General features: G+C 56.5%; 1 protein-coding gene across 1 annotated transcript in view; it reads left to right on the top strand.

Annotated features, from left to right (window-relative positions):
* The window catches only part of AJAP1 (adherens junctions associated protein 1), a 116,475-nt gene that overhangs the window by 37,739 nt on the left and 55,647 nt on the right, over window positions 1-23,089 (top strand). Inside the window, exon 2 of the mRNA XM_081224567.1 lies at window positions 16,381-17,183. Coding sequence (XP_081080693.1) covers window positions 16,381-17,183 — 803 coding nt within the window. The remainder of the gene's footprint in view (window positions 1-16,380; window positions 17,184-23,089) is intronic.

Here is a 23,089-nt window from a genome sequence, read left to right as displayed (position 1 = left end):
GGTTGTAACACAGAACCTCCCCAGCTCTGGGCACAGGTGGCACCCAGTGCACCCCTGCGGACTCATGGATGTATTTCCTGCTGCCTGACAGAGACAAAAAGGACCTGGCCCTTCCCTGGAGGAGCATAGAGTCAAGGGGGGGTCTCCCCACTGCCCAAGGACAGAAGTGTGCCCAAATTCCTCCGGGAGGCCCGAGGAGGGACTGTACCCAACAAGACCCCACGGGCGGTTTGCCAGGCTCTGGCCCCTGTCATTGTCTCCTGGGCAGGGCTGGCCACTACCCTGCCCTCACCTCTGGGGTCCGGGGTGCTGAGCTGTGTCTGCAAAGGTGTCCGGAGCTTTCCAACCCTTTATGATGGGTATGACCTCTTGTGTTAAGGATGGGGGCCCAGCGAGCAGCCATCGGCTGCCCTCATGGCTGCATCCTCTCATCTTCAGGGATCTGCAACCTGGAGCTGCTCCGGGCACCCCAAGGAGGCCCTCGGGTGCAGGACAGCACGGTTTCTTGGCATTTGCACCGCCGGGCCTGGCGGGCGCTGGACACGGTCCTGGTTGAGAGAGGCAGGCTCCTCCCCAGTTATGGAGCATATGCCCAGGCCAGGTCCCAGATTGACCTTGTTTTATTTCCTCCTCACCGAAGGCATTCTGTCCATTTTACAGGTGGGGACGCTGAGAGCTTAAACCGTTGCCCAAGGCTGCACAGTCCACAAAGAGAGATGGGACTTTGCAAGTTCCCTGGACACTCGAGGTCCGTGAACCATTTCTGGTGGAAGGGGAGAGTCCCCAGGCTGTGTGACTCTGTTCCTCCTCAGGGGGCCATGCCCAGGGCTGGGAGTGTCCAGCCATTCTCAGCTTCCATGCCTCTCTCCCCCATCCTTCTCAGGCCAGAGCTGGGCAGGGCCCACTGGCCACCTCCTTTGGTCCCCCTCTGGGCAGCAGGGTTCATTCCCCGGGGTCTGTGGACGGTGCGGGTCGGTCAGCAGGGCTTGGTGCTGTGGGTGGACGGATTCGTCTGCCCCCTCGGTCCTCGGCTGCCCACGTGCCCTGAGAGGGTGGGGGCACACAGCAGAGCTCTGGGGAGTTACTGGGCACCAGTCTTGGGCCAGCCAAGGGGGATCCAGGGAGGAAGGCAGGGTGCCGGGTCTCCTGATTCATCTGGACTGTGAGCCCCAGAGATGTCTGGCGCTTGTCCCTCCTGAGAAGAGGGCTGCCAGGCACTTGGGTCATCTGTCCTGTGCCCAGGTCACTGCCCTCCCCCCTCCTCCGTGTCCTTGCTCAGCACCTTCCCTCCTGCTGACCCCAGACCCACACCTGGGAGGCGATGGGCATGGGCCGCTGGAGGGAAGTGCGTCCGTGTGATTCACGGTCAGGGTGACTTTTCAATGCATTGGTGGGCAGGTCCCAAGGAAGGGCTGCCTGGGAATAAAACAAACCGAGGGAGCAGGGGAGTTTCCTGGTCAACAGAAAAGCAGCCAGACCCCGGGGACCCCAGGGCTGGGAGCCACCACCACACGAGTTCACCAGGATTGCAGGGCTTCAACGTGGCTCCCCAAATCCTCCTCCAGGAATCACTTGCCAAGTGCATCTCTTCACCCTCTGCACCCATGAGGCAGATAGCAGAGCCGTGGTGCCCCAGGGCCATTAGGGTCTGAACTGTGTGCACCTGGAAGGTCACCTCCCCCTGATGTGCAGATGAGGAAACTGAGGCTGGGGAGGCCAGCTGTCCCTCCATCATCAGGTCATCGTGGGGACTGACTGAGCTCGTGAATGTAAGAACCCAGCCTCAACGCTGCCCCAGGCGAAGTGCTCGGTGACTGTTGAGAGGGGTTTTCTACACCCTGAAAGGACACGGGTCCTGGGAGGCCCCCAACCCCCAGCACTTTCCTTGGCAGCCCTCCTGCTGCTGTTGGGCCTTCCCGAGTGGACCCCAGAGGTCAAGCCATGGCATTCCTTCTGTTCTCCTCGTCTCCCCTCCCTGGTGAACGTTGAACGGCATTAGAGACCTGTCACCTCCTCTGAGCAGCCCTCCAGGTTCATCCAGACAGAGCCGAATCTGCCCCAACAGGTTGACTGCCTTGCCTCTGGGTTATCTGTCAGGTAAAACCCTTGTTTTTCCAAGTGGACTGCGAGCTCCTGATTCATTCATCCATTCATTTATTTGTTTGCTCCCTGAATGAATGAATGAATGAATGAACGTGCATTTGTGAGCCAGGCCCTAAGGTGTGCACTGATCAGAGAGGGTGGGGACACTGTCTCTTTGTTTCCAGTTCCCCAGCGCCCATCACCGTAGCTGTGTAATCAAGGGTTGTGCAATAACTGGATAAAAACAGAAACTAACAAGCCCAGTTAACATTAGTATTAAAGCGTAACTAATATTAAATAAGAATCAGATTCAATAAGCGTCCACCTCAGGCTGCAGCTTTCCTCCCTCATCACGACTCTGGGAGGTCGGTGGGGTCATGTTCCTCTCCCATTTCGTGGGGAGAGAGCATCTGAAGAAACCCAAGAAGCCTCTGTGATGCTGCCGGGATGCAGAGACCCACTTAATGGGGTGGGGCTGGGGGGCAGGCAGTGGTCACCGCTTGCCACGGGCAGGCACTGGGGGAGATGGACTCTGAGCTTCAGAGGAAACTCGGGAGGAGGAAGGTGGGAGGTAGTCGTGGATGGCTTCCTCGAGGTGGTGTCGTGGATGGCTTCCTCGAGGTGGTGGGGAGGCGACGGCCCGGAGGACACCCTCAGAAGCGCCAGAGCCCCCACTCCCACCAGCTGCAAAGGGGCCCGTCTTTCTCCAAATGAGGTTGACCACACACGCACTGGGCGCTGGGGAACCGAGAGAGGGAGTTGCCTACCTGTGTTAGGCACCTGCGACCCCAGGGCACATGTGACCATGTCAAGAATGCTTGTCACAGCTTTGGGGTGCCATTTGCATCTTCTGGATAGAGGACAGCAGTGCCTCCAGACGTCCTGCAGTGCCCAGGACAGCTCCTCCCACAAACAGTGGTCCAGCCCAGATGTCTGTGTGTGGAAGCTGAGAACCCCTGCGTGGCAGGGAGGGATGGGCAGGACCCGCTGAGCACATGTTTGGTGGGGGGGGAGGGGCGGCGGGCTCTGAGGGCAGAGTTCTGGCTGTGCTACCTGGTAAACGGCGGTGCCCCCTGGCTGCGCTGATGGGTGTGCCATTTTGAGGTGGGCAGGGTCTTAGCAGGGGCTGTGCTGAGTCCAGATCTGTGAGGTGGGGCTGTGCTTCTGAGTGACCTCTGCAGGGACAGTATCTGGAACCCTGGTGCTGGATCCCCAGGAGAGTGACAGTGAGGACCCGCCGCAGGCACTGAGCTCGGAGCCCTCCGGGCGGGAGCAGCAAGAGGGAGAGGTCCCTGTCCTGGTCAGCTCACGCCGCCTAACAGCCACCACAGACCTTTGTCCTCTCCCAGTCCTGGAGGTTTGGGCGGGGCTGGTTCTCCCGAAGCCTCTCTCCTTGGCGTGTAGATGGCTGTCGTCTCCCCGTGTCTTTACATGGTTGTCCCTCTGTGTGTGTCTGTGTCCTGATCTCTTCTTCTGAGGACAGGAGTCATGTAGAATTAAGATCACACACCTAGGGCTTCCCTGGTGGCGCAGTGGTTGAGAGTCCACCTGCCGATGCAGGGGACACGGGTTCGTGCCCCGATCTGGGAAGATCCCACATGCCGCGGAGCGGCTGGGCCCGTGAGCCATGGCCGCTGAGCCTGTGCGTCCGGAGCCTGTGCTCCGCAACGGGAGAGACCACAGCAGTGAGAGGCCCGCGTACCGCAAAAAAAAAAAAAAAACTTAAAGATCACACCCCTATAACTTCATTTTACCTTAATTACCTCTTTAAAGATCACATCTCCAAATACAGTCACATTCTGAGATACTGGGGTCAGGACTTCAATGTATGAATTTGCGGGGGGACACAGTTTGGCCTATAACAGGGCCTCAGGGAGGGGGGAGGTCGACCCCAAGGGGAGACGTTGCTTGCGGGGTGGCGGTAGGCAGCTGGTGATGGCAGAGCCCGTCTGCCAAGCTTGACACTCAGCTCTGCTGGGTTCTTCTGGGAAGAATTTCCCCAAAGAGTGTTTTGTCCCCTTACCAGTGGTGGCTGCCCCATCAGCTTTATGCCAAATTGTGTTTGGAGCCGAGCTCTGGACACTCGACTTGGAGATTCAGGTGAGAACCCCGTGATGGCGGGTTTCACAGCTGGGCCACAGGAGGGGACATTGGGTGAACTGGAAAAGGGATGGCTGGGGACGCGTGTTCACCTGTGTGTCCGTGTGTGTCTGTGTGTGTCCATGTGCGTGCGTACGCGTGTGGTCCAGGCAGGCTGGTGTGGCCTGCACGTGGAGTGCCTCTTGGGGGTTGGATGAGTCCTGATTCCCAGCAGGACAGCTGGGGTGGGAGGTGGAAATGACCCGGGGAGCTTCTCTACCCAAGCCCCCGCCCTCCACCCGCTCAGTGCTCTGTGGAGGTAGTGAGTTCCCCGTCACCGTTTGTGTTCAAGCTGAAGCTGGGAAGCTGTGGATGGCGGTGGTTAGAGCAGAGATGTCCGTCAGGCAGGATGTCCCCCGGTTCTGTCTTCCTGCGTGGCTGGCTGGAGCCTGGCCTCCTCACTCTGCACCCAGGCCCTGGGGGAGGTGGGGCCAGGCGGCCGCAGTGTGGGATTGAGTCCTGCAGGCATGTGTCAGGTCCCCGAGGTACCGCCCACTGGCTGGTTACCTGGGGCAGGTGCGCCGACACCTCTGAAACGTACATCCCCTTGTGGGTAACATGGCGGAGCGGGGTTGCCTCTCTCGGGGGGTGTGGTTGGGGTAAATGGCCAGCCCAACGGGGACCGGGGGGCTGGTCCAGGCTCGGCTCCTGGCTATCCGGCATCACTCCCAGCACTTCCCATGGCCTCGCCCGCAGCCCAGTGGGACTTGGGTCTAGGCTCTCCCCCTCTCGGTGGGGTGGGGCAAGGGTGGCGTATCGGCAGCAGAGCCTCTGTTCTTGGCAAGTCCACTCCTGATGGGGACACAGGAACTTGCTGTAGTGGAGACAGAACCGTGACCTACGTTTTAGGATTTGCACAGATGACTTCATGGACTTCCGGCGGTGCCGGCTCGTTTCCAAGTTACCATTTTCTTTCTCCCCCATCCACAGACGCAGCCATCCCCTGCCCCCCAGGCCCCCTCTCAGGACCCTGTACCCCGTGCAGGCCACCGTATGGGTCCCTCCATCCCCTGCAGAGGCCCCGTTTCATCTCAGCCTCATTTACACTCAGGTACAAAAGACTGAGGATGGTAACGTGGTTGCAGCCAGGCATGGAGACTGCTGCCTGAGGACTGGGCTCCCCGCGTCCCCTCAGGTGGGCTGGGTCTGCTTTTGACTGTGTGAGGGAGGACCCTCCTTCTCCCTCCTCCCTGCAATCTGCGCTCCACAGACTCAGGAGGACCTTCAAGGTCATCTGCCCTCCCCCCACCCCCATCGGCTGCAGGAGACCCTCCCCAGCTGCCTGACAGTTGTCACCCTTCGTCTGTGTGATGCTCCTGGTCCAACACCGGAGCCTCCTGCGAGGTTCTGGACCTCTCCAGGTTCTTCTGTAATTTCACCTCCTTCATAACGCCCACTCCAAACTCTTAAACGATTGATTTTGTCTTCCTCGTAGTTTATCTTCTGATATTCAGGGACCCACCATGCTTCAGCCACACTGAGCCCCTCTGAGCAGTGGCCCCAGCTTTCCCTAAGGGATGGTCCTGGGGGTTCTGGAGGTCAGAGATGGGCAGTGTTGGCCTGGAGACCACTGGAGAGAACTAGGGGGTCACAGCCGGAGCTGGTCCCTTGGCCTCCTCTGGAGGTCCACCACTCTTTGTCCCTGGACACACAGCTCCTCTGCCTTTGCCTCCTGTGGCCTGAGTCCAGCCTCCTCTTGACTCCTAAGCCACATAGCTGGGCCCTTGGCTGAGAGCTCTGCCAGCATCTTGTCACTGTCATCACCCCCCCCCCGCCCCTCCCGCTTGCACAAGATGAGCACATGAGCACCTCAGGAGACAGTGCCCAGAGGAGGTGGAGGGACCTGCCCCAGCCCATACACTGGGTGAGCGGGTGATGGAGCTGGGCTTTCGGCCCAAATCCGCCTGACTCCAGAGCTCTCCCTCAGCCATCTCGCTCTTCCTTCCCTATGCCCCGCCCTCCCCACCTCCATCAGGGCATCCTTTCGTTATCCCTGCAGATCCCACGACAGCCCTGCTCCTGAGACTCTGAGAAGCAGCGATGCCTCCACTGTTCTCCACCCTTCTTGGTTGGCTTACAAAGTGCCAGGCACGTGTAACGAGCTTCGTAAATACGACGTAACAATAGCAACACAACTAAAATAGATATTTCCCGTGAGAAAGAGGAACTTCATTGGTTGCTTTGGAAGCTGGCATCATTTATTCTCGAGTCCACTTTTTAGGGACAAGCCTATCAGTAACGCGCCATCTATCACCAGGAGCGGTGTCTGAGATTATACGGAATGTTCTCTACGGGGAATGCATGTTTCCCAGCGCCAGAGAGGCGACGGGACAGTTCTCAAAACCTGAAACCTTGGAGGAACACATCCTTCCCAGAACCAGCTTCCCTCCGGGGCTGAATATTTATCTCCTTCAGCATCAGCTGCTTTCAGTTGTATTTTTAAGAGACTTCTTTCCAGAGAAAAACACAGCTACTATTTTTGTGCTTTTTTTTTCTTCTGCAAGATGAGAGTAACAGCCGTTCTTCTCAGAGGGTTACCGTGCAAGCAGCATGAGACAATTCGTGTCGAGCGCTAAGCCCAGAGCCCCGTGCAGAGCTGGTGCTTAGTCCGTGTGGGTGATGGTTCTGGCACCCGCTCTGCCCTTTCCGTCCATGATCAGCTCTGTTCAGCCCTTCCCGTCCATGATCAGCTCTGTTCAGCCCTTTCCGTCCATGATCAGCTCTGTTCAGCCCTTTCCGTCCATGATCAGCTCTGTTTCCATAAACATGCATTTGTGCCGTGGCCCTTATCTCTTCACGTGACTGTGTAAGAACTTTCCCGTGAGCATCTTCCCGGCCTGACAGCCCTGGCACATGGTACCCGGAACCTGTGTGCTGAAGGGTCACTGGTCTACATCATCCCTTCTGCCCCGCCGAACCCATCCTATATCTCTTGTTAAAAATGGACATAAAATAGGGTTAAACTGGGTCCCAGTGAGGAACAGGAGACCTTCCTCAGCTCTCAACCCTGGATGCCTCTGGGGAACTTCCTAAAACGTTACTGATGTTGGGCCTCCTCCCCAAAGATGCTGATTAGTGGGTCTGCTGCGGTGGGGCTGAGGCTCAGAGTTTTGTAACGATCCTTTCCCCCAACCAGGTGGTTCTCATGTGAGGCCTGGGCTGAGAACCGCTGGCGGGAATTTGCAGAATTGACTTTGCCTTTCCAGGGCCTTCTAGACCTTGTTCTGAGTTGGCTCTGGTGGTGGGGATGGTTTCTCACCCAGCTCATGTCTGTTTGCCTTTGCCCAGAGAGATATGGAGAAGACAGGCTTGACCCCGGGATGGACCAGCTCATGCTGGGGGCCTTTCTCAGACCTTTGCCCCCACCTGCAGAGGAAGCATGGGAGGAATGGCCCAGGGTACATGGCAAGGCGGGCTGGCAGACCCGAGGAGGCTGCTCAGCCGCTGGGGCAGCTGCTGGTCACATCCTGGGTGCTTCCCAGAGAGGGAACAGACACCATGTTGGGGGGTCAGTAGCTGAGCCTCTCAGAGGACCAGCTGGGCTGGGGGCACTTTGGTGCCTGGGGGCTGCCGTTCCTGGATGGCCTGCCTGCTGTCCCGCAGCAGCAGGGCTGCAAGAGGGCAGTGGGGACCTGGCCACATCGGCAGGGGCTGTAGCATCAGACACGCAGAAACCCTGCTCCCCACTCCCGGGGAGAGAGGGTTCCCACCCACAGGGCTACCCACCCACCGCTTGTCACCACTTCACTCCTCCGGAATGCTTGCGGGCGCGTTGCCCAGGCAACCAGAATGCCAGCACGTTGCTATCCTTCAGTCTCCTCCAAGCACCTGTGAAGCCTTTGAGCACCAGCCCCCGTGCTCCGAGTTCTGCAGACGCCCCACTCTGGAGCTCCCGGGGAAGGAAGATGGGCCCCTGGGTGCCATCCACAGCCATGGGTGGAGCGGAGGGACCACGGCTGGGAGCCGAGCCTAAAGCACTCCCCATGGAGTCCCCGTGACACACTGTGGCGTGGGTACCCATGTTCACCCCATTTTACAGGTGGGGACACTGAGGCTCAGAGAGGTTCCATTGATTGCCCAAGCTCACGCGGCTAGCAGGTTGGAAGTCAAGTAGCCGGACCTGAGCCCCTGAGGTCATGACCACACAAGGCCGCTTCTGGAGCCTGTGTGGATGAGTCATCTCCAAGTCTCTCTCCTCCTGGGGATAAAGATGGTCATTCCCACCTCACCAGGCCCCAGGAGGAGCAGACCATCCATGTGCAAGAGTGTTTCTTGGCTTCAGCCCTGTGGGCCTTTGGGGCTGGATAAGTCTTTGTGGAGGCCTGTCCTGTGCACATGGATGTTTTGCAGCCTCCCTGGCCTCTGCCCACTAGATGCCAGCAGCAGTGCCTCCATCCCCAGCTGCTGATAACCAGGAATGTCTCTAGACCTTGCCGGATGTCCCGTGGGGGCACGAGTCCCCCTGTGCGAGCACTGATGGTGTGAATACACTGTGTGGACTGGACAGCGTCACTGACATGCCAGGGCTTATCGTCTTCTGCAAGAGCTTGTGAAGTGATTCCCTGGGGCCTGCAGGGCCCTGGCGGCCAGATGCGGTTGGGAGGGGCGTGGATCCCACCTGCTCAGGTCCAGCGCCCACCCAGCCGCCTCCCCGAGGGCGGAGCCTCTGTGCAGACTGTCCAGGGAGTGGAGTCACCGTGGTTACAGGTTATAGAGGGTTTGTTCTTGCTCTGCTTTTTCTAGTGTGTCCCTGTCCCCACAGGTCTAGGGGTGTTGAGATTTACTTTCTGAGCACAGAGATCATAAGTCCCTGAGTCCTGGACTCGTGGTGACCCCAGCCAGCCCCCTTCATTTGTGGGTCTCTTGTTGTCCACACCTGGGTATTGAGGGTTTGGGATGAAGACACCCACCCACAGATGCTCCAGGACAAAGGGGTCCGTCAGGAGACCGGTTTCCCTGTGCTTCACCCACTGCAAGGCACCCAGGAGTAGGAGGGTGTCAAGAGGACCCCAGCCCCCAGGGCTGACCCCATGTTCCGGGAGGGAGAGAAGCCTGAGACATTTGGTCATGTTGGAGGTTTCTTTCCTAAACTGCTCCTTCTGTGTGTCAGAAACCACGTGTGCGCCCGACATCCACTGGGGCCACGGATGACCCAAACCTAGGTGCCCAGAGCGCCTCTCCTGAAAGGGAGGGATGCTTTAATCCCCACGAATCCTGGGGCCAAGTGTGGAGCCACTGCTACCGGACATCACGGTGACATCGGGCTGGGAGCGCCATTAGAGTGATTCACAGCTGCGTTTGTTTCACTAGGAAAATTGAACCAGTTACTGCTTCCAGAAGAAAGCGCGTGCTCTGATCCCTTCCTGAGCTGGTGCTGGGGGGTAGAGGCTGAGCCACCTGTGTCCGTGAGAGGGGAGGGCGGGTCTCTGCTCCTGAGATGTAGCCAGAGCCCCTGCTGCACTGTCCTGTTGGTGATGGGGGGCTGGGGGACACGGGTTGGAAGGAGGCCCCCCGAGTGCTCCTGGGCACCAGAGGGTCCTGTACGGAGGGTGGGGGGAGATGGATATCTCATGGTGTTGGAAGGCCGCGTCCTGCTCTCTCTAGGGCAGAGACCTTGGGGCAACACGGAATCAGGGATACCAGGACCTTTTCCCCACCAGGCACCAAGCTCTCCCTTCTCACCTAGAACTGAATGTCTCTTCCTGGTGGGATGTGCCTTCTGTCAGGAGAAGACGTGGTGGTGAAACAAAGGCTCACCTACTGGGAGTTTCACTTTGCCCAAAGGTCAGAGTTGAGTGTGGCCGCCGTCTCCCCTTAGTCACAGCTTTGGGGTCCAGGATTTGTCCTCAGAAGGCTTGCTGCCTCCTCCATCCATCCCGGACCCCAAGCCTGCCGCCCCTTGGTCTCTGGCCTTTGCGAAGAGAAGTATCACTCTGTCAGGCTCTAGGAGAGGGGGTATCTCTGAACATCCTGAGAGCAAATCTCATGACATCTTCCCTCCAGCTCCCTGAGTGGAGATCCCACGGCTGGAGCACCCCAGCTTCTCGCTGCCAGCCCACACCCAGAACACACTTGGAACGTAGGTTTTAAAGGAAGGGAAAGTCCTGCCTGTCACCCACCATCCTCTTCATTTGGGACAGTGGCTTCCTTAGATTTGTCCCATTCCATGGCTTGACTGCAAAACTGGTGAGGTTTGAGGAGTTAAAAACAAAGGGGGTTTTCCCCCCAGAGTGTGTGCTGTGTTTGGGGTCCTGCTTCCTAAGATGAGCGTGTAGAAAGGGGAGGGTCCTCACTTTTCAGTGGAGATGGCTGGCAGACAGGACACCACAGGTGTCTGAGGTCATCAGCAGAGGTGGGTCGTGTTGACCTCAGGCACCCCGATACCATGTGACAGGAGGGCTGCACCTCTGAAGTTCCTCCCAAGAACCCATCACCCCAGTCTAACCATGAGAAAAACACCAGACAAATCCCAGTAGACAGACAGCCTACAAACTACCTGACCTGTCCTCCTCAAAACTGTCAAGGTCACCGAAAGAAGGCAAGTCCGAGCATCCATCACAGCCCAGAGGATCCCGAGGAGACGTGATGACTAATGTTATGTGGGATGCTGGAAGAGAAAACTGGTGAAACCCTAATACAGTATGGAATTTGGTTCGTGATCATGGACCTGTGCTTTCCCTTAGTTTTGACGAATTCACCATGGTGATGTGGGATGCTCGCGTCGAGGCATCTGGGAGAAGAGTACACAGGACCTCTCGGTGCCCTTGTGCAATTTTTCTATGAATCTAAAACTGCTCTAAAAAGAAAAGCTTATTTAGGGCTTCCCTGGTGGCGCAGTGGTTGACAGTCCGCCTGCCGATGCAGGGGACACGGGTTCGTGCCCCGGTCCGGGAGGATCCCACATGCCACGGAGAGGCTGGGCCCGTGAGCCATGGTCGCTGAGCCTGCGCGTCCGGAGCCTGTGCTCCGCAACGGGAGAGGCCACAACAGTGAGAGGCCCGCGTACCGCAAAAAAAAAAAAAAAAAGAAAGAAAGAAAAGCTTATTTAAACAAACCAACAGAAGTGGGGTGGGATCAAGAGGCTTCTGGACACAGGATCATGCTGAGGAGGGGCAGGTAGACTCAGCAGGGGCCCCAGGTGAAGGGAGGCCCATGTCTGCAGGGGGTTGGTGATGTCCACATAGGAACACGGACTCCCCCAGAGCCAGCTCTGTGCTGGAGGAAGCACATCTGTGTCTGTCCCACCTGCGTCCTCGGAGTCATTTCAGGCTGTACCTTGTCCGTTATTGATCATAGATGCGCGGTCCTTCTTAGAAGATGAGGAGACCTCAGAGCCACCTGCTCCAACCACCTCGTATAAGGATGGGAACCTGGGGCTTGCGGAGTGGAAGCAACAAGCCCATGCTCAGGCCAACCTCAAACAGAATTGTTCCCACTGTGGCTTGTCCCCCGAACAAGCTGATGGCGAGCCCAAGAGAGACATCACGGGTGGGGGTCTTCCTCAGCCATCCAGTGCTGGGGTCGTCCATGGGGTGCTTGTCACTGCTAGTGGCAGGTCTGGGACAGGCTGGCCACCTGTCGGATACCGTTCAGGTTCTGCCCCGTCCTGGAGATTCCGGGCTGGCCTCTGGGCCGTGCAGACTCCTGCATAAACTTCGGGCCCAGCCCCAGTGCTCTGGAAGTGGATACCAGCTGCTTGCAGAAGGCAGCCCTGCAAACTCCTTGCTCGGAGAAAAACGCACCCTTAAGCGGAAGAGATGTCTTTGTCTCCCTTAATTGACAGTGATTTTCTTCAGTGAAGAAAATATACAGAAGGTATCAAATTGAATCTCAATTTGCTGAATCTTATTAAACCGTTCTTGGGGAAAAAGCATTTCAATAAAAATTTAAAAGGGAGAGAAGCATAAAGACTGCCAACTAGAAAATAAAGTGGGATGGAGCAGTAGTTCCCAATTTGGGAGCAATCAGGTGGGGTGGGGGGTGGCTGGGAGCTTTTGTTCTTCATTTGGAAGTCTAGGCTGGGATGCTGCCGAGGGGGAGCCATCCGGGGCCCGTCTGTCACAGGGTGTAGACGCGGCAGCCGGGCACTCAAGCAAGGATCGTGTGGACGGATCTAAAGTCTCCACTGCACGTCCATTGCCAAGGCCGGCTCTGGTCCCAGCATCCTTTCTGCCCTCCCAACTGCCAGGGACAGGGAACAGGATTAGGATGCAATGCAATGTGCCCCAAGTCTGTCTATCCACTACCCCAGCACACATCCACCTCTTCAGATCTAAACTACATACCCTAAAATCCACATCTTTGAAGTGTAGAGGTCAGTGGTTTTAATGTATTCACAAGGTTGTGCAACTGTCCTCACCATTAATTCTGGAACACTCTTATCACCCCTAAAGGAAACCCTGTGACCATTAGCAGTCACTCCCTACCCCCCTGTCCCCAGCCCCCTGGCAGCCACCAATCTACTTTCTATCCCTGTGGATTGACTGCTTCTGGGCATTTTTTGTAAATGGAATCGTACAGACTGTAGCCTTTTGTGACTGGCTTCTTTGTGGCGTTTTCAGGGTCCAGCCACGTGGTAATGTATATCAGCACGTCTTTCCAAATAATGTTCCACTGTAGGGCTGGACCACCCTTCTTTACCCACTCATCAGCTGATGGACACTGAGATTGTTTCCTGTTTCCTCTGTTATGAATAATGCTGCTGCGAACGTTCGTGTATGCATTTCTGCACCCAAGAGTGGAATTTCTGGGTCCACTTTGAGGAACTTCCAAACTGTTTGATGGCTGCACTGTTTCACATTCCCACCAACGATGCCCGAGACTTCCAGTCTTCCCACATCCTCACCAGCACCGGAATTGTCCCTCTGTTTGCTTGTAGCCATGCTCATGGGGCTGAAGCACTGGCACTTTCGTAAGGCGTCTGTGGATGCCCCAGAGTTTTGGGGAAGCCGGCCGCACTCGGCCTGCGCCATGGCCTGGCCTCCTTGGCGAGTCACCCACTGGCTCTGATGGTTAGTGGCTCTGAGGGCCTCCCCTGCAGATGTGTGCGGTCCTCTGCCATCTTGAAAAATGGCTGATGGCACCGTGGATGCCTTCTTGGGTGAGAGGATCTGTGAGTGGTCCTCCAAGAGCCTGTTAACCATGAAACGAGTGTGGAGGTGGGGGCTTCCCAGCCCTGTGCTTAGCAGTGTCAGAGGGACACTGCAGAGTGTTCCTGGGGTCCTGCCTGGTTTCAGGACTAGCTGGAGGGATGAGGGCAGAGGCCGCTGGCTGCCCCTCACACGGTCCTCGCAGATGTGGCTGAATCCTCTCACACCAAGATGCGTCTTCACCCCAGGGGATCCCACACAGGAGTCCGGGAAGGTCCAGATTGCGCACAGAGGCAGCAAGCCTGGTGACGGAGCAGAAGGTTTGGGGCCTTTGGCCCCTGTAGAGAGACCAACGATGGGTCCCCTGCAGGCCACGGAATCGGTCCCTGACCTCGCTATGGGAGGGTCTCTCTCTGCTCCCCCGCCCAGGCCCTGCATTTCCTGGCTCCTGGGTGTGGGTGGAGCCTCTGTCCTGACCTGTTCACCTGCCTCTTTATTTTCCCTCTGTGAACAAATCTACCAGTTCAAAACGAAAGAAAGTGGACTTGAAGAGGAAAAACAAATCTAGCTCTCCCCGCTGTTGCGACGGGTTGGCTTTTCTGCATAACAGCTGGGTGGCGTGGAAAAAGAAGGGTTTCCATGGTAACCAATTACCGCTCATGATTGGTGGAAAATGGCAGAAATACCCTGCATGTGAAGTTGTGCGGGGCAGGCAGGCACAGGCGCTGTTGTAATTTCTTGGGGCGTTGTTGCTCCAGGTGGTGGTGGCAGGCAGGTTTGTGTGTGACTGCTGTTCACTCAGCCTGCCTGGCAGAGCCTGGTGCGACCTGGTGGAGTCTAGTAATGCCTGGTGGGGCCTGGTGAGGCCTGGTGAAGTCTGCAGGTACCTGGGGAGGCCTGAGGGTTGCTGGTAGTACCTGGTGGAGCCTAGTGGTGACTGGTGGGGTGTGGTGGGACCTGGTGAGGTGGTGGGGTATAGGGAGGACTGTGGTGCTCTGTGAAGCCTGGGGGTACATGGTGAGGCCTGGGGATGCCTGTTGAGGCCTAGTGGTACCAGGGCGGGCCTGGTGAGGCCTGGTGGTGCCTCGTGGGACCTGGTCCTACCTGGTGAAACCTGATGATACCTGGTGAGGTCTGGGGCTTCCTGGTAGTAACTGGTGGGGTCTGGTGGGATCTGGTTAGGCCTGGTGAGGTGGTGGGACCTGGTGGGAGCTGGTGAAGCCTGGGAGGACATGGTGAGGCATGGGGGTGCCTGGTGGGGCATGCTGAAACCTGGTGAGGCCTGGGGGTGCTCAGCAGTGCCTTGTGGTACCTGATGGGTGGCCAGTGGTGCCCTCCAGGCCGAGGCACCACACCTGTTGGAAGCAGCATCTCATTTCCCTGAGGGCTGGGCTCGCGTCCAAATGCATAGAGAGGTGGGAGAACTTGAGCTTCTAAAGCATCCCCCTCCCTGGGCCACCTGTGGCCTCAGAGGGGCCGCCCTTGGTGTGCGCCTGGGGGCACCTCGCGCTGACCTAAATCTCCGTGTGCAGCGAGGCTGGCCTGGTCCCTGCACCACGCGGGGCTGGCCGTGCAGAGAAATCGCACACCGGCAGCCTCTTGGTGCGGAGGCATTAGCATAATGAGCAGTTCCTAATTTCTGCAGCCAAGCGCTTTCGTTCTGATTGAAAAACTGGGGCCTTATTATTTGAGGATTTGTCCTTTTCGGCAATTAGCGCTCATTAATACAAGTTTCTTCCTTTCAGCATGCTGGGGGGACAGCACGTTCCTAAGTGTCAGTGAGGGAAAAGTCAGCCCCAGGCACGTGGACGCACTCACACAGACACGGACTGATTCAGTCCCTTTTAAAGTCACGTGACACCCTTGGAAGAAAACCTGCCAAACTCCGCTTCCCCAGGCCTGGTTCCACAGTGTTTCTGGGCTGACGGCTCAGTGCAACACACATGCTCTCCCACCCCCACCTGCGACCGTCCCTAAGCTCTGGCTTCGTGTCAGTTTCCAGACGTGGCCTTGCTGACGAGCTCTGACTTTCAAGGGCGCCTGTCCCAGGTCCTCAGTTACCTAAGCCGGTGGCAGGGCGCGGGGCGCGGGTCCCCCCACCCTCCATGTGCACTGCATCCTCCCCTGGCTCTCCTCGCCAGGCCCAGGGCGCGCTCAGCCTCGCTGCCCTCGCCAGGCCGTGCGGGGGCGCCCTCCCCAGCCTCCCTGCGCTGAGGAGGTAGATAGAGGACAGGGTTCCCAAGGGCACCTGCACAGGAGAGAAATAGCAGCAGAACAAGCACTTGGGCAGAGTGGGCGCCCTGATGGACTTTCAGGTTCCCCGCAGCGTGTCTTTTCCTGAGCGAGATCCAGAGGAGGCCACAGACCGGCAGCTTTCCCCGTGTATGTGTAACGGCACGTGGGGCCATGCGCCTGCTTTCAAATCGGCACATTCGACTGAGATACGAGGCAGCAGAGGGTGGGGTTGGCAGAGCGCGGGACCCGGCCCGGAGCAGTGGATGCTGGGACTCTGCTCCACGTGACGCCCCACAGGCTGAAACCCCTGTCCCTCCAAACCTCGGGACTGCCGGCTGCAGGCTTAGCATCACCCACCTCGGACCGCGATCGTCTGTGACCTAGAGGGAAGTGCCCAGGCCTTGGACCCAGGGTGTGGACCACGTTCCAGCCCTGCCGTCCCCTCCCCTCTTGGTGCCTCCGTTGTATTAAGGGTCAGAGCAAAGCGGGGATGGAAGGCCCGTGAGGTCATCTCTTCAGCTGACAGGCGGGGGCTTTGGAGACTCGGTTTCCCTCCTGTAAGCGGACGCTTTGTCCTCAGCCGGCCATGTGCAGGCAAGCTCCTTGGAGGTGAAGCCGGGTCCTGAGCGCATGTGGTGCGGCCTGTGCTTCTAAGACGCTAACAGACCGTGCTCGAGTCGGCCTTTGACGTGAACTAATGAAGGGTTTCATTCCCCTTTGGAAGCTGGGATTAGCGCTCATTACAAGAAGAGCATTTCCTCGTCCTGGTGGCGGGTGGAGAGCGCCCCCCGGGCAGAGGGCCCCCCACTGATGCTTTTCTCTCTCTCCCACGCAGTTCCATGTTCATCCGCTGGCCCGGCTGCTCTCTAGGAAGCCATGCTTGGATCCTTATAGCCATGTTTCAGCTCGCCCTGGATATGCCCGCGTGCGAGTCCCTGGGCCCGGGCCCCGAGTTCCGGCTGCTGCCCCGGCTGCCCCACCGGCCGCCCCGCTTGTGGAGTTTTAAGAGCGGACAGCCCGCCCGGGTCCCAGCGCCCGTATGGAGCCCCCGGCCGCCCCGCTTGGAGCGTGGTCACAGTCACGGGCAGATGCTGAGTCCCCGGGCCCGACGGGCGCACAGACCCAGGGACCAGGTGGCCGCTCTGGGGCCCAAAGGGGGGCTGGCCAAGCCCCCAGCTGCTGCCAAATCCAGCCCTTCCCTGGGCCCCTCCTCCTCCTCTGCGGGGGGCAGTGGAGCTCCCACGGACCAACAGGCCCTCCTGCGGCGGGGGAAGAGGCACCTGCAGGGCCCTGCTTTCAACAGCTTTGACTTCCAAGGCAGCAGGCCCACCACGGAGACGGAGTTCATTGCCTGGGGGCCCACGGGGGAGGAGGAGGCCCCGGAATCCAATACATTTCCAGGCGTTTATGGCCCCACCACGGTCTCCATCTTCCAAACACGGAAGACAGCTGTGGCCACTGCCACCGCCACTGCCACCACGGCCACCTCCGTGACACTGCAGACTCAGGGGCTCACCGAGCCCCTGGACCCCAGGAGTGGGAAACCGGTTGGGGTAAGCACAGCGGAGCCTTCCACCAGTCCCAGCAGAGAGAGTGGCAAAGTCAGCAAGCCCCCGCGGGTTCTGGGGGAGACCTCAGGTACGCCCACCTCTTTTCTGGTTGGGGCTGGGTTGGGGGGGATATTTGGAGGGGGAAGGGGGTGGCTTAGGAGGGACGCTGAGCTGTGCCCGGGTAATGCTGTTTTGTGAGACTCTTCATTTCCCAGCAGGGAACCTAAAGCCATAGCCCCTCACGGGAAGATGGAGCGCTGTGTGTCTGTGAACTTGCACGTGTATATGTCCTGGCAAATCTGGGTTGTGCTCTGCAAGGAAGGGCCAGGCTCTTCCAGCTGCTGGAAGGGAGCAGGGAGAGGGTCTCTCCTTAGAGGTGGCCCTGAAGTGGGCACTGTACCCACCCTGCCTGTGTAGGGGTGTCTGAGCCCCACCAGACACAGGGAAACACCTTCCTGAATGGCAGGACTTCTGCTCCTGGGCCAGCCTGGGAGTTAGATGTGGGCACATGTGCTGATGATGGAGACTGGGTAGGTGGCGTCTTCAGAAACCCTCAAGGGTATGGCCCTAAGGAGGGGCAACTGTCAGGCTGGCCTAGAATTAGCAATTACCTTAAACAGCAGGAGAGCCGGAGGCCGTGTATCAGGAGGAGCTTCCTGTGGTGTTAGCTGAGGCTTTGCGCACTGACTCAGGCTGGGGGGTGCCTTGTCCCTGAAGATGGGTTGGGAGGCGTTTGGAGGATGGAGATCAGACAGATGGCTTTGGTTCTCCTGCCCGTGCCATTCGAGGTGTGTGTAGACAGCTAGCATTTCTTGGCTTTGGAATATCCTGCTGCAACATCGTTTTGTTGTTCTTTCTCCTCCTGTAACGCCTCCAATTGCTTCCAAAGGAGTAGCCCTTGAAAATCTCCCAGGCCAAAGCTTGTCCCTTTGCTGGTAGGCCCTCTGCATGTACCCAGCTTCAGGCCGGCCAAGGGACAGCCAGAATCCTGGACCCCTGTGTTCCCACCCACTGCCAGCATCCTTGGCTTCTGTGAACAAGCCATGGCCCCATGCCCCACCATGACTCCCAGGTTTACAGATGGTGTCCGTGCCTGCACATCCTAGACTAGCAGCAGTATTTGCTGACTTGCAAAACAGGATGCAAGTTCCAGGGCATGAGCCCAAAGGGGTGGGGGCACCGTGCAGCCTCCTCCACCCCTGGCTTGCTTCTCCACTTCCTCAGGGTTTGGACCTGACATGGATCCTCTACAGAACCCGGAGGACAGAGAGAACTGCTCGTCAGGGTCCCTCCGCAGCCAGGTTGCCATGCTGTCCCTTGCACTCGGTGCGTGCACCACATTCTGTATCCCGGCCGGCAGGCAGGGTATGGTCAGTAGTTGGACAGGTTTCCATGGAGTGGGTGGCCTTTGTTCCATGACCTACTTCCTTCCTTCACCTGGATAAGAGAACTGCAGTTTTTATTCTGCGTAATCCTTCCCTAGAGAGCAACATATCTGTGGAAGCAAAGCCAAGCTCCATCTCAACGCCAGGGTCCGGGGGTCGGGATGGAGGGACGGAGGCTGTGAGCTCGGGGGTGTCACGGGAGAGGGTCTGCAGGGCTGTGCCTCAGCTGTCTTCCACATAGCCCCCTTCTGGGGTCTAGAGACACACACACCCTGCCATTCATCTTCTCCGTGCCAGGCGCCCAAGAGCAATTTACAAAGCATTCGTTTTTACCTCAGTAAACTCGCAAGCCATCATCATCATAGAATTTAGTGGTGCGCTCACTTATTGTCATCTCCTCTGCCTACGTCACTTACTATATAGACATGGATGAGAAAACGAGTTCCCATTTCTTGCAAATTACATTTGTTATTACTAAAGTTAAATGCCCGGGACAGCATTATAAGGCTTAGCAAATTAATTCATAGTACATTGGATATTGCTAATCCAGCTTGACAGATGCTTATCTTGGAAAAGATTTATGGTTCTTCATAATATAATCTGCTGCTAGATTAATTTGTTTAGCACAACAAATTTAAAAGGGGGAAAGTATGTGTGTTTGTTTCTAATGCAGAGAAATGTTCTTTCTGGGAGGTGATGCTGGCTGCTGAGTTGGGGCAGCCAGTGGTCCTCAGCTTCGAGTTCAAGGCAAGGAAAGAGAGGAAATGCTGATTCCCCTAACAACCGGGCTCATCAAAGCTCAGCTGGTCCTACATAAGTGATCCAAGCCCCAGGGCATTGAGAGCCTAGGCAGGGGTCCTGCAAATCCCCCTAGTCAGCAGGTGTAGACCTAGGTCCCCCAACTCGTTGGAGTATGACTGCTACTCACACTTCTCCGACAAGATTTAAGGCAGCAAGGGTGGTCTTGGGTATCCCAGGGCTGTGGTCTGGGGGGCCTTGCGCACCACGGTGAGCGGTACGTGCTTCCAGGCTGCAGATCTGCGTCTGAATCTGGGCTCTGCTGCACGTAGCTGGCTGACCCTGGGAAAGTTCTCTTCTCTGTTGGCTACATTTTCTTCATTTATGAAAGTTTAGAAATCTCTCTCCTAAATGGTTGCTGTGAAGTCTCAGTAAATCAACCCCAAGTACAAAACATGGTGCCTGGCAACTAAGACTCCTCTATCCGTGCCAGATGTTTTTATACCCAGCAAGAGTGACTCTGAGGAGAGGGTTACAGGCGTCAAGGACAAACAGACCCAGATTTGCCCACTCACAGCTGGGGGGTGCCCCAAAGTCTGGAATTAGGCTTTAGGAAGTGATATGAAGAATTTGATAAGTCAATTCTGTGGTCAAAAGAATGTCTTTGGAATCAGATTTGGGAAGTTGTTTTATTTTTGCTTCTGTAGAGAAATGTTTAGAAGGGGAATGTCTAAACATTCCTGTCTGTCCATAGCACAGGCGTTGGTGGGTGTAGAAAGGGTAGGTGGCTGGTGATTTTGGGGCACTCTGAAATCTGTCAGGAGCTAACATTATATGGAAAAGCTGCTGGAATTGTCTAAGGGCCCACTTGACGTGGAGCAGGAATCACGCTCCACGTAAGGCGGTTGGGAAATCTCTCCTAGTTTTAGTGTGGTAGTCGAGAGCGCCACAGCCTGCCTGCCAATTCCTGGCTTCATTTGTATTAGCTGTGTGAACTTGGGCAGCTTGCTTCTTATCTCTGTGCCTCAGTGGGAATTACAGAATTAAAAATCTCATAATGTTGTAAAGATTCAGTGAGATAGTACATGCCAGGTGCTCGGTGCCTGGCATATAAAAGTTCCTCAGGACATGTTTGCTGCTGTTAATACGATAATGATGATGGTGGTGGTGATGATGATAGAGATGATGATGATGATGATGATGATGATGATGGAAATAATGGTGGTGATGATGATGGTGATGATGTTGGAGATGATGGTGCTGGTGGTGTTGATGAAAATGGTGATGATGATGGTGATGATGCTGGTGATGGTGATGATGATGGTTTTGATGGAGATGATGTAGACGATGGTAATTATGATGATGGAGGTGATGGTGTTGGTGATGACAATGATGATTATTGTCCTTGTGATGATTTGCTGTCACCGGCTTATTGCTCCATGGTGACGTCATTTGATGAGGTCCCACACTCTCATCCCTGACCTTGGTGCTGCGAGCAGAGGTGTAGAGGACGCTTAGCCAGGAACTGCTTGGGGTGGAAAATCACCTGGCTCAGGTTCACCAAGGCATTGAGCTGCAGCTTCACACGGTGCTGGCAGAGGCTGAGCGTCAGACGGTCAGCACTTCACCTGAGGTCGGGAAAAGAGGGCTCACCACAGTGAAGCACTGTTCTCCAGTGAAAGCTCTCTTGCTGGTTGTATTCTGAGTCTGGAATTACAGTGTCTCCCAGGAGAAAAATGGAAAAACGGCAAGTCATTTCCTGAGCTTTAATCTTAAACCTCGTAAAGGGAGCTGTGGGCAGTTTAAGTCAGCTGGTTTCAGTCCCCGCGTTTGCCCACTGCGGGATCTCCTGGGCATTTGGCCTGCAGTTATTGCTCAGTAAAGATTTCCCAGACCTGACGTTCCTCGACCCTGCCTGCTGGCCCCCGGCTCCTGCCTGCACGGACACATCTGACGCTTTCCCCACCTGCCTGTGTTCACAACTCCGGGAAGGTGCACTGCCCAGGAGGGCCAAGGTCCCCATTGTCATTCGAGATTTGTCCCCATCTGGATCAATCGCAGATCTGTGACACCCAGCAGCTCAAGGATGCGATGGCTCAGATGTCCTCCCAGTTCTGTCTGGTAATTTTTACACTGGAATCCACTCACGCGTTTCCAAGGATGATTTCCAGCTTGCTTTGTCCTTGTCACCAGAGGGCCTTAAGTGTCCTCTTGGTGGGACGGGCTGGTGTCCTCTTCTCTCACCCTGATGGTCCGATGACCTGAGCTGGGAGCGGGGAGACCTTGGGATCAAGTCCCATGATGATGGAGTAGTTTCTAAATGCCGGGATCGGAGGGGAAGGGAGAGAGAAGCAGATGTGATGGAGAGAGACATGTTCCTCCCCTTCTGTTTAAAGCTGCGATGGCGGTTTAAATGCTGAGCCCCTTTTAATTAACTTGCTGGGTGTTTGCTACCAGGGAAATGAATCCGTCCTTAATTTAAAGATATTTGAAGCAAATGACTCACGAACTTCAAAATTTTGAGTGGCTTAATTGGGCTAAGAGCATCAACGAACAAGTGAGCTTGTGGAGCTTTTCCTAAACATCCTAAACCCTGTAGACAGCGAGGCTGGTCTTTGGGGTCTTCATTGGGACTTCCCGTATGGATGCGGTGTGGCTTGTCCTGCCAGCTCTGGTTCTGGAGGGTGACCTGTCCTGGCCACAGGTGGGATCATGTGTGTCTGCTGACGGCGCCGGGACCTGTCCAGCCTCCCTGAGCTCTCCCCTGCCTTTGCTGAGCAAAGCTGTGTTCACACCAAGTGGATAAATGAGCTGACTCATTAAAGCCGGCCTCGGATTCTCCTGGAGATGACTCCATCACCGGCTTCCTTTTATTCCCTTGACATGCTTCCTGCTCCAACTTACTGCATTTAGTGCTTCTGAAGCTCTTTGTTTCCCTCAGGGCCTCATTCCCCTTCTAAGAGCACTTTGGGATCAGGAAGTTTCTTTAATTCTTATCCCAAACCATGGTGGCCATCCTCCTGCGCTTTCTACCTGTGAGCGGTGGCCCTCCACCCACCCTGGGCTGTTGTCCTCCCCAGGCCCTCAGAAGATGCAGGAAGAGACCTGAGTCGATGCCTCCTCTACCTGGAAACCAGTGTCCTCTAAGGGTGCCGGTGGGGCTGCCGGTGATCCAGGGCCTGGGGGGCTGCAGGAGACACACCCCTGTAGGATGCATCACCCCTCCACGGGAACCACACTCACAGATGCTTTTGATATACGGTGGTATATGGTTTCATCCACTCACAGGGGAACGATTTTAAGTGTTGAAATTAAATATTAGAACATCATTTTTAGAATTTTGATTTGACTATGTTAAGAGAACTGGTCTCAGAGTTTCTGGCTTCTGATCAATTGCACAGAGAACCATCCACTCCTTAGTTGACGCTAAATGCTGCACCTTGGGGTGGGGAGGGGCCCGGGGGTGGAAAACCCATCCCTGTGCCCTCTTTACAAGGAGCTTAAAAATCTCTTTGGGAAAGCCAGACAGGGAAGGGCACAAGAGACAGATGACAGTTAAGGGCGCGAGAGGAAATGTCACAAACACCACATAGGCAATAATAGCTCAGGTGTTATTCTGGAAACACAGATGGGGGAGGAGGGGTGAATGAGGAGAGTCCTGATGGACAGGGAGGGTGAACAGGGGCAGAGGCCAGGGAGGCCAGCACTGCTGGAAGCCCAGAGGCCTGCCTGGTAGAGGGAGCCCGGGGGTGTGTGTGACCCCAGGACTGTCTTCTCACCTCTAGAACAGGATCTGGAAGAGAAACCCCTTGGGGTCCCTGGTCCAGCTCTGAACTGATACAGCAACGTGAGAGGCATGTGTCCTTCTGCC

The sequence above is a fragment of the Mesoplodon bidens genome (genome assembly GCF_964165515.1).
Source record: "Mesoplodon bidens genome assembly, chromosome: 2".
Taxonomy (NCBI): domain Eukaryota; kingdom Metazoa; phylum Chordata; class Mammalia; order Artiodactyla; family Ziphiidae; genus Mesoplodon; species Mesoplodon bidens.
The sequence above is the reverse complement of the archived record's forward strand: the minus strand, read 5'-3'. Positions and strand labels throughout refer to the sequence as shown.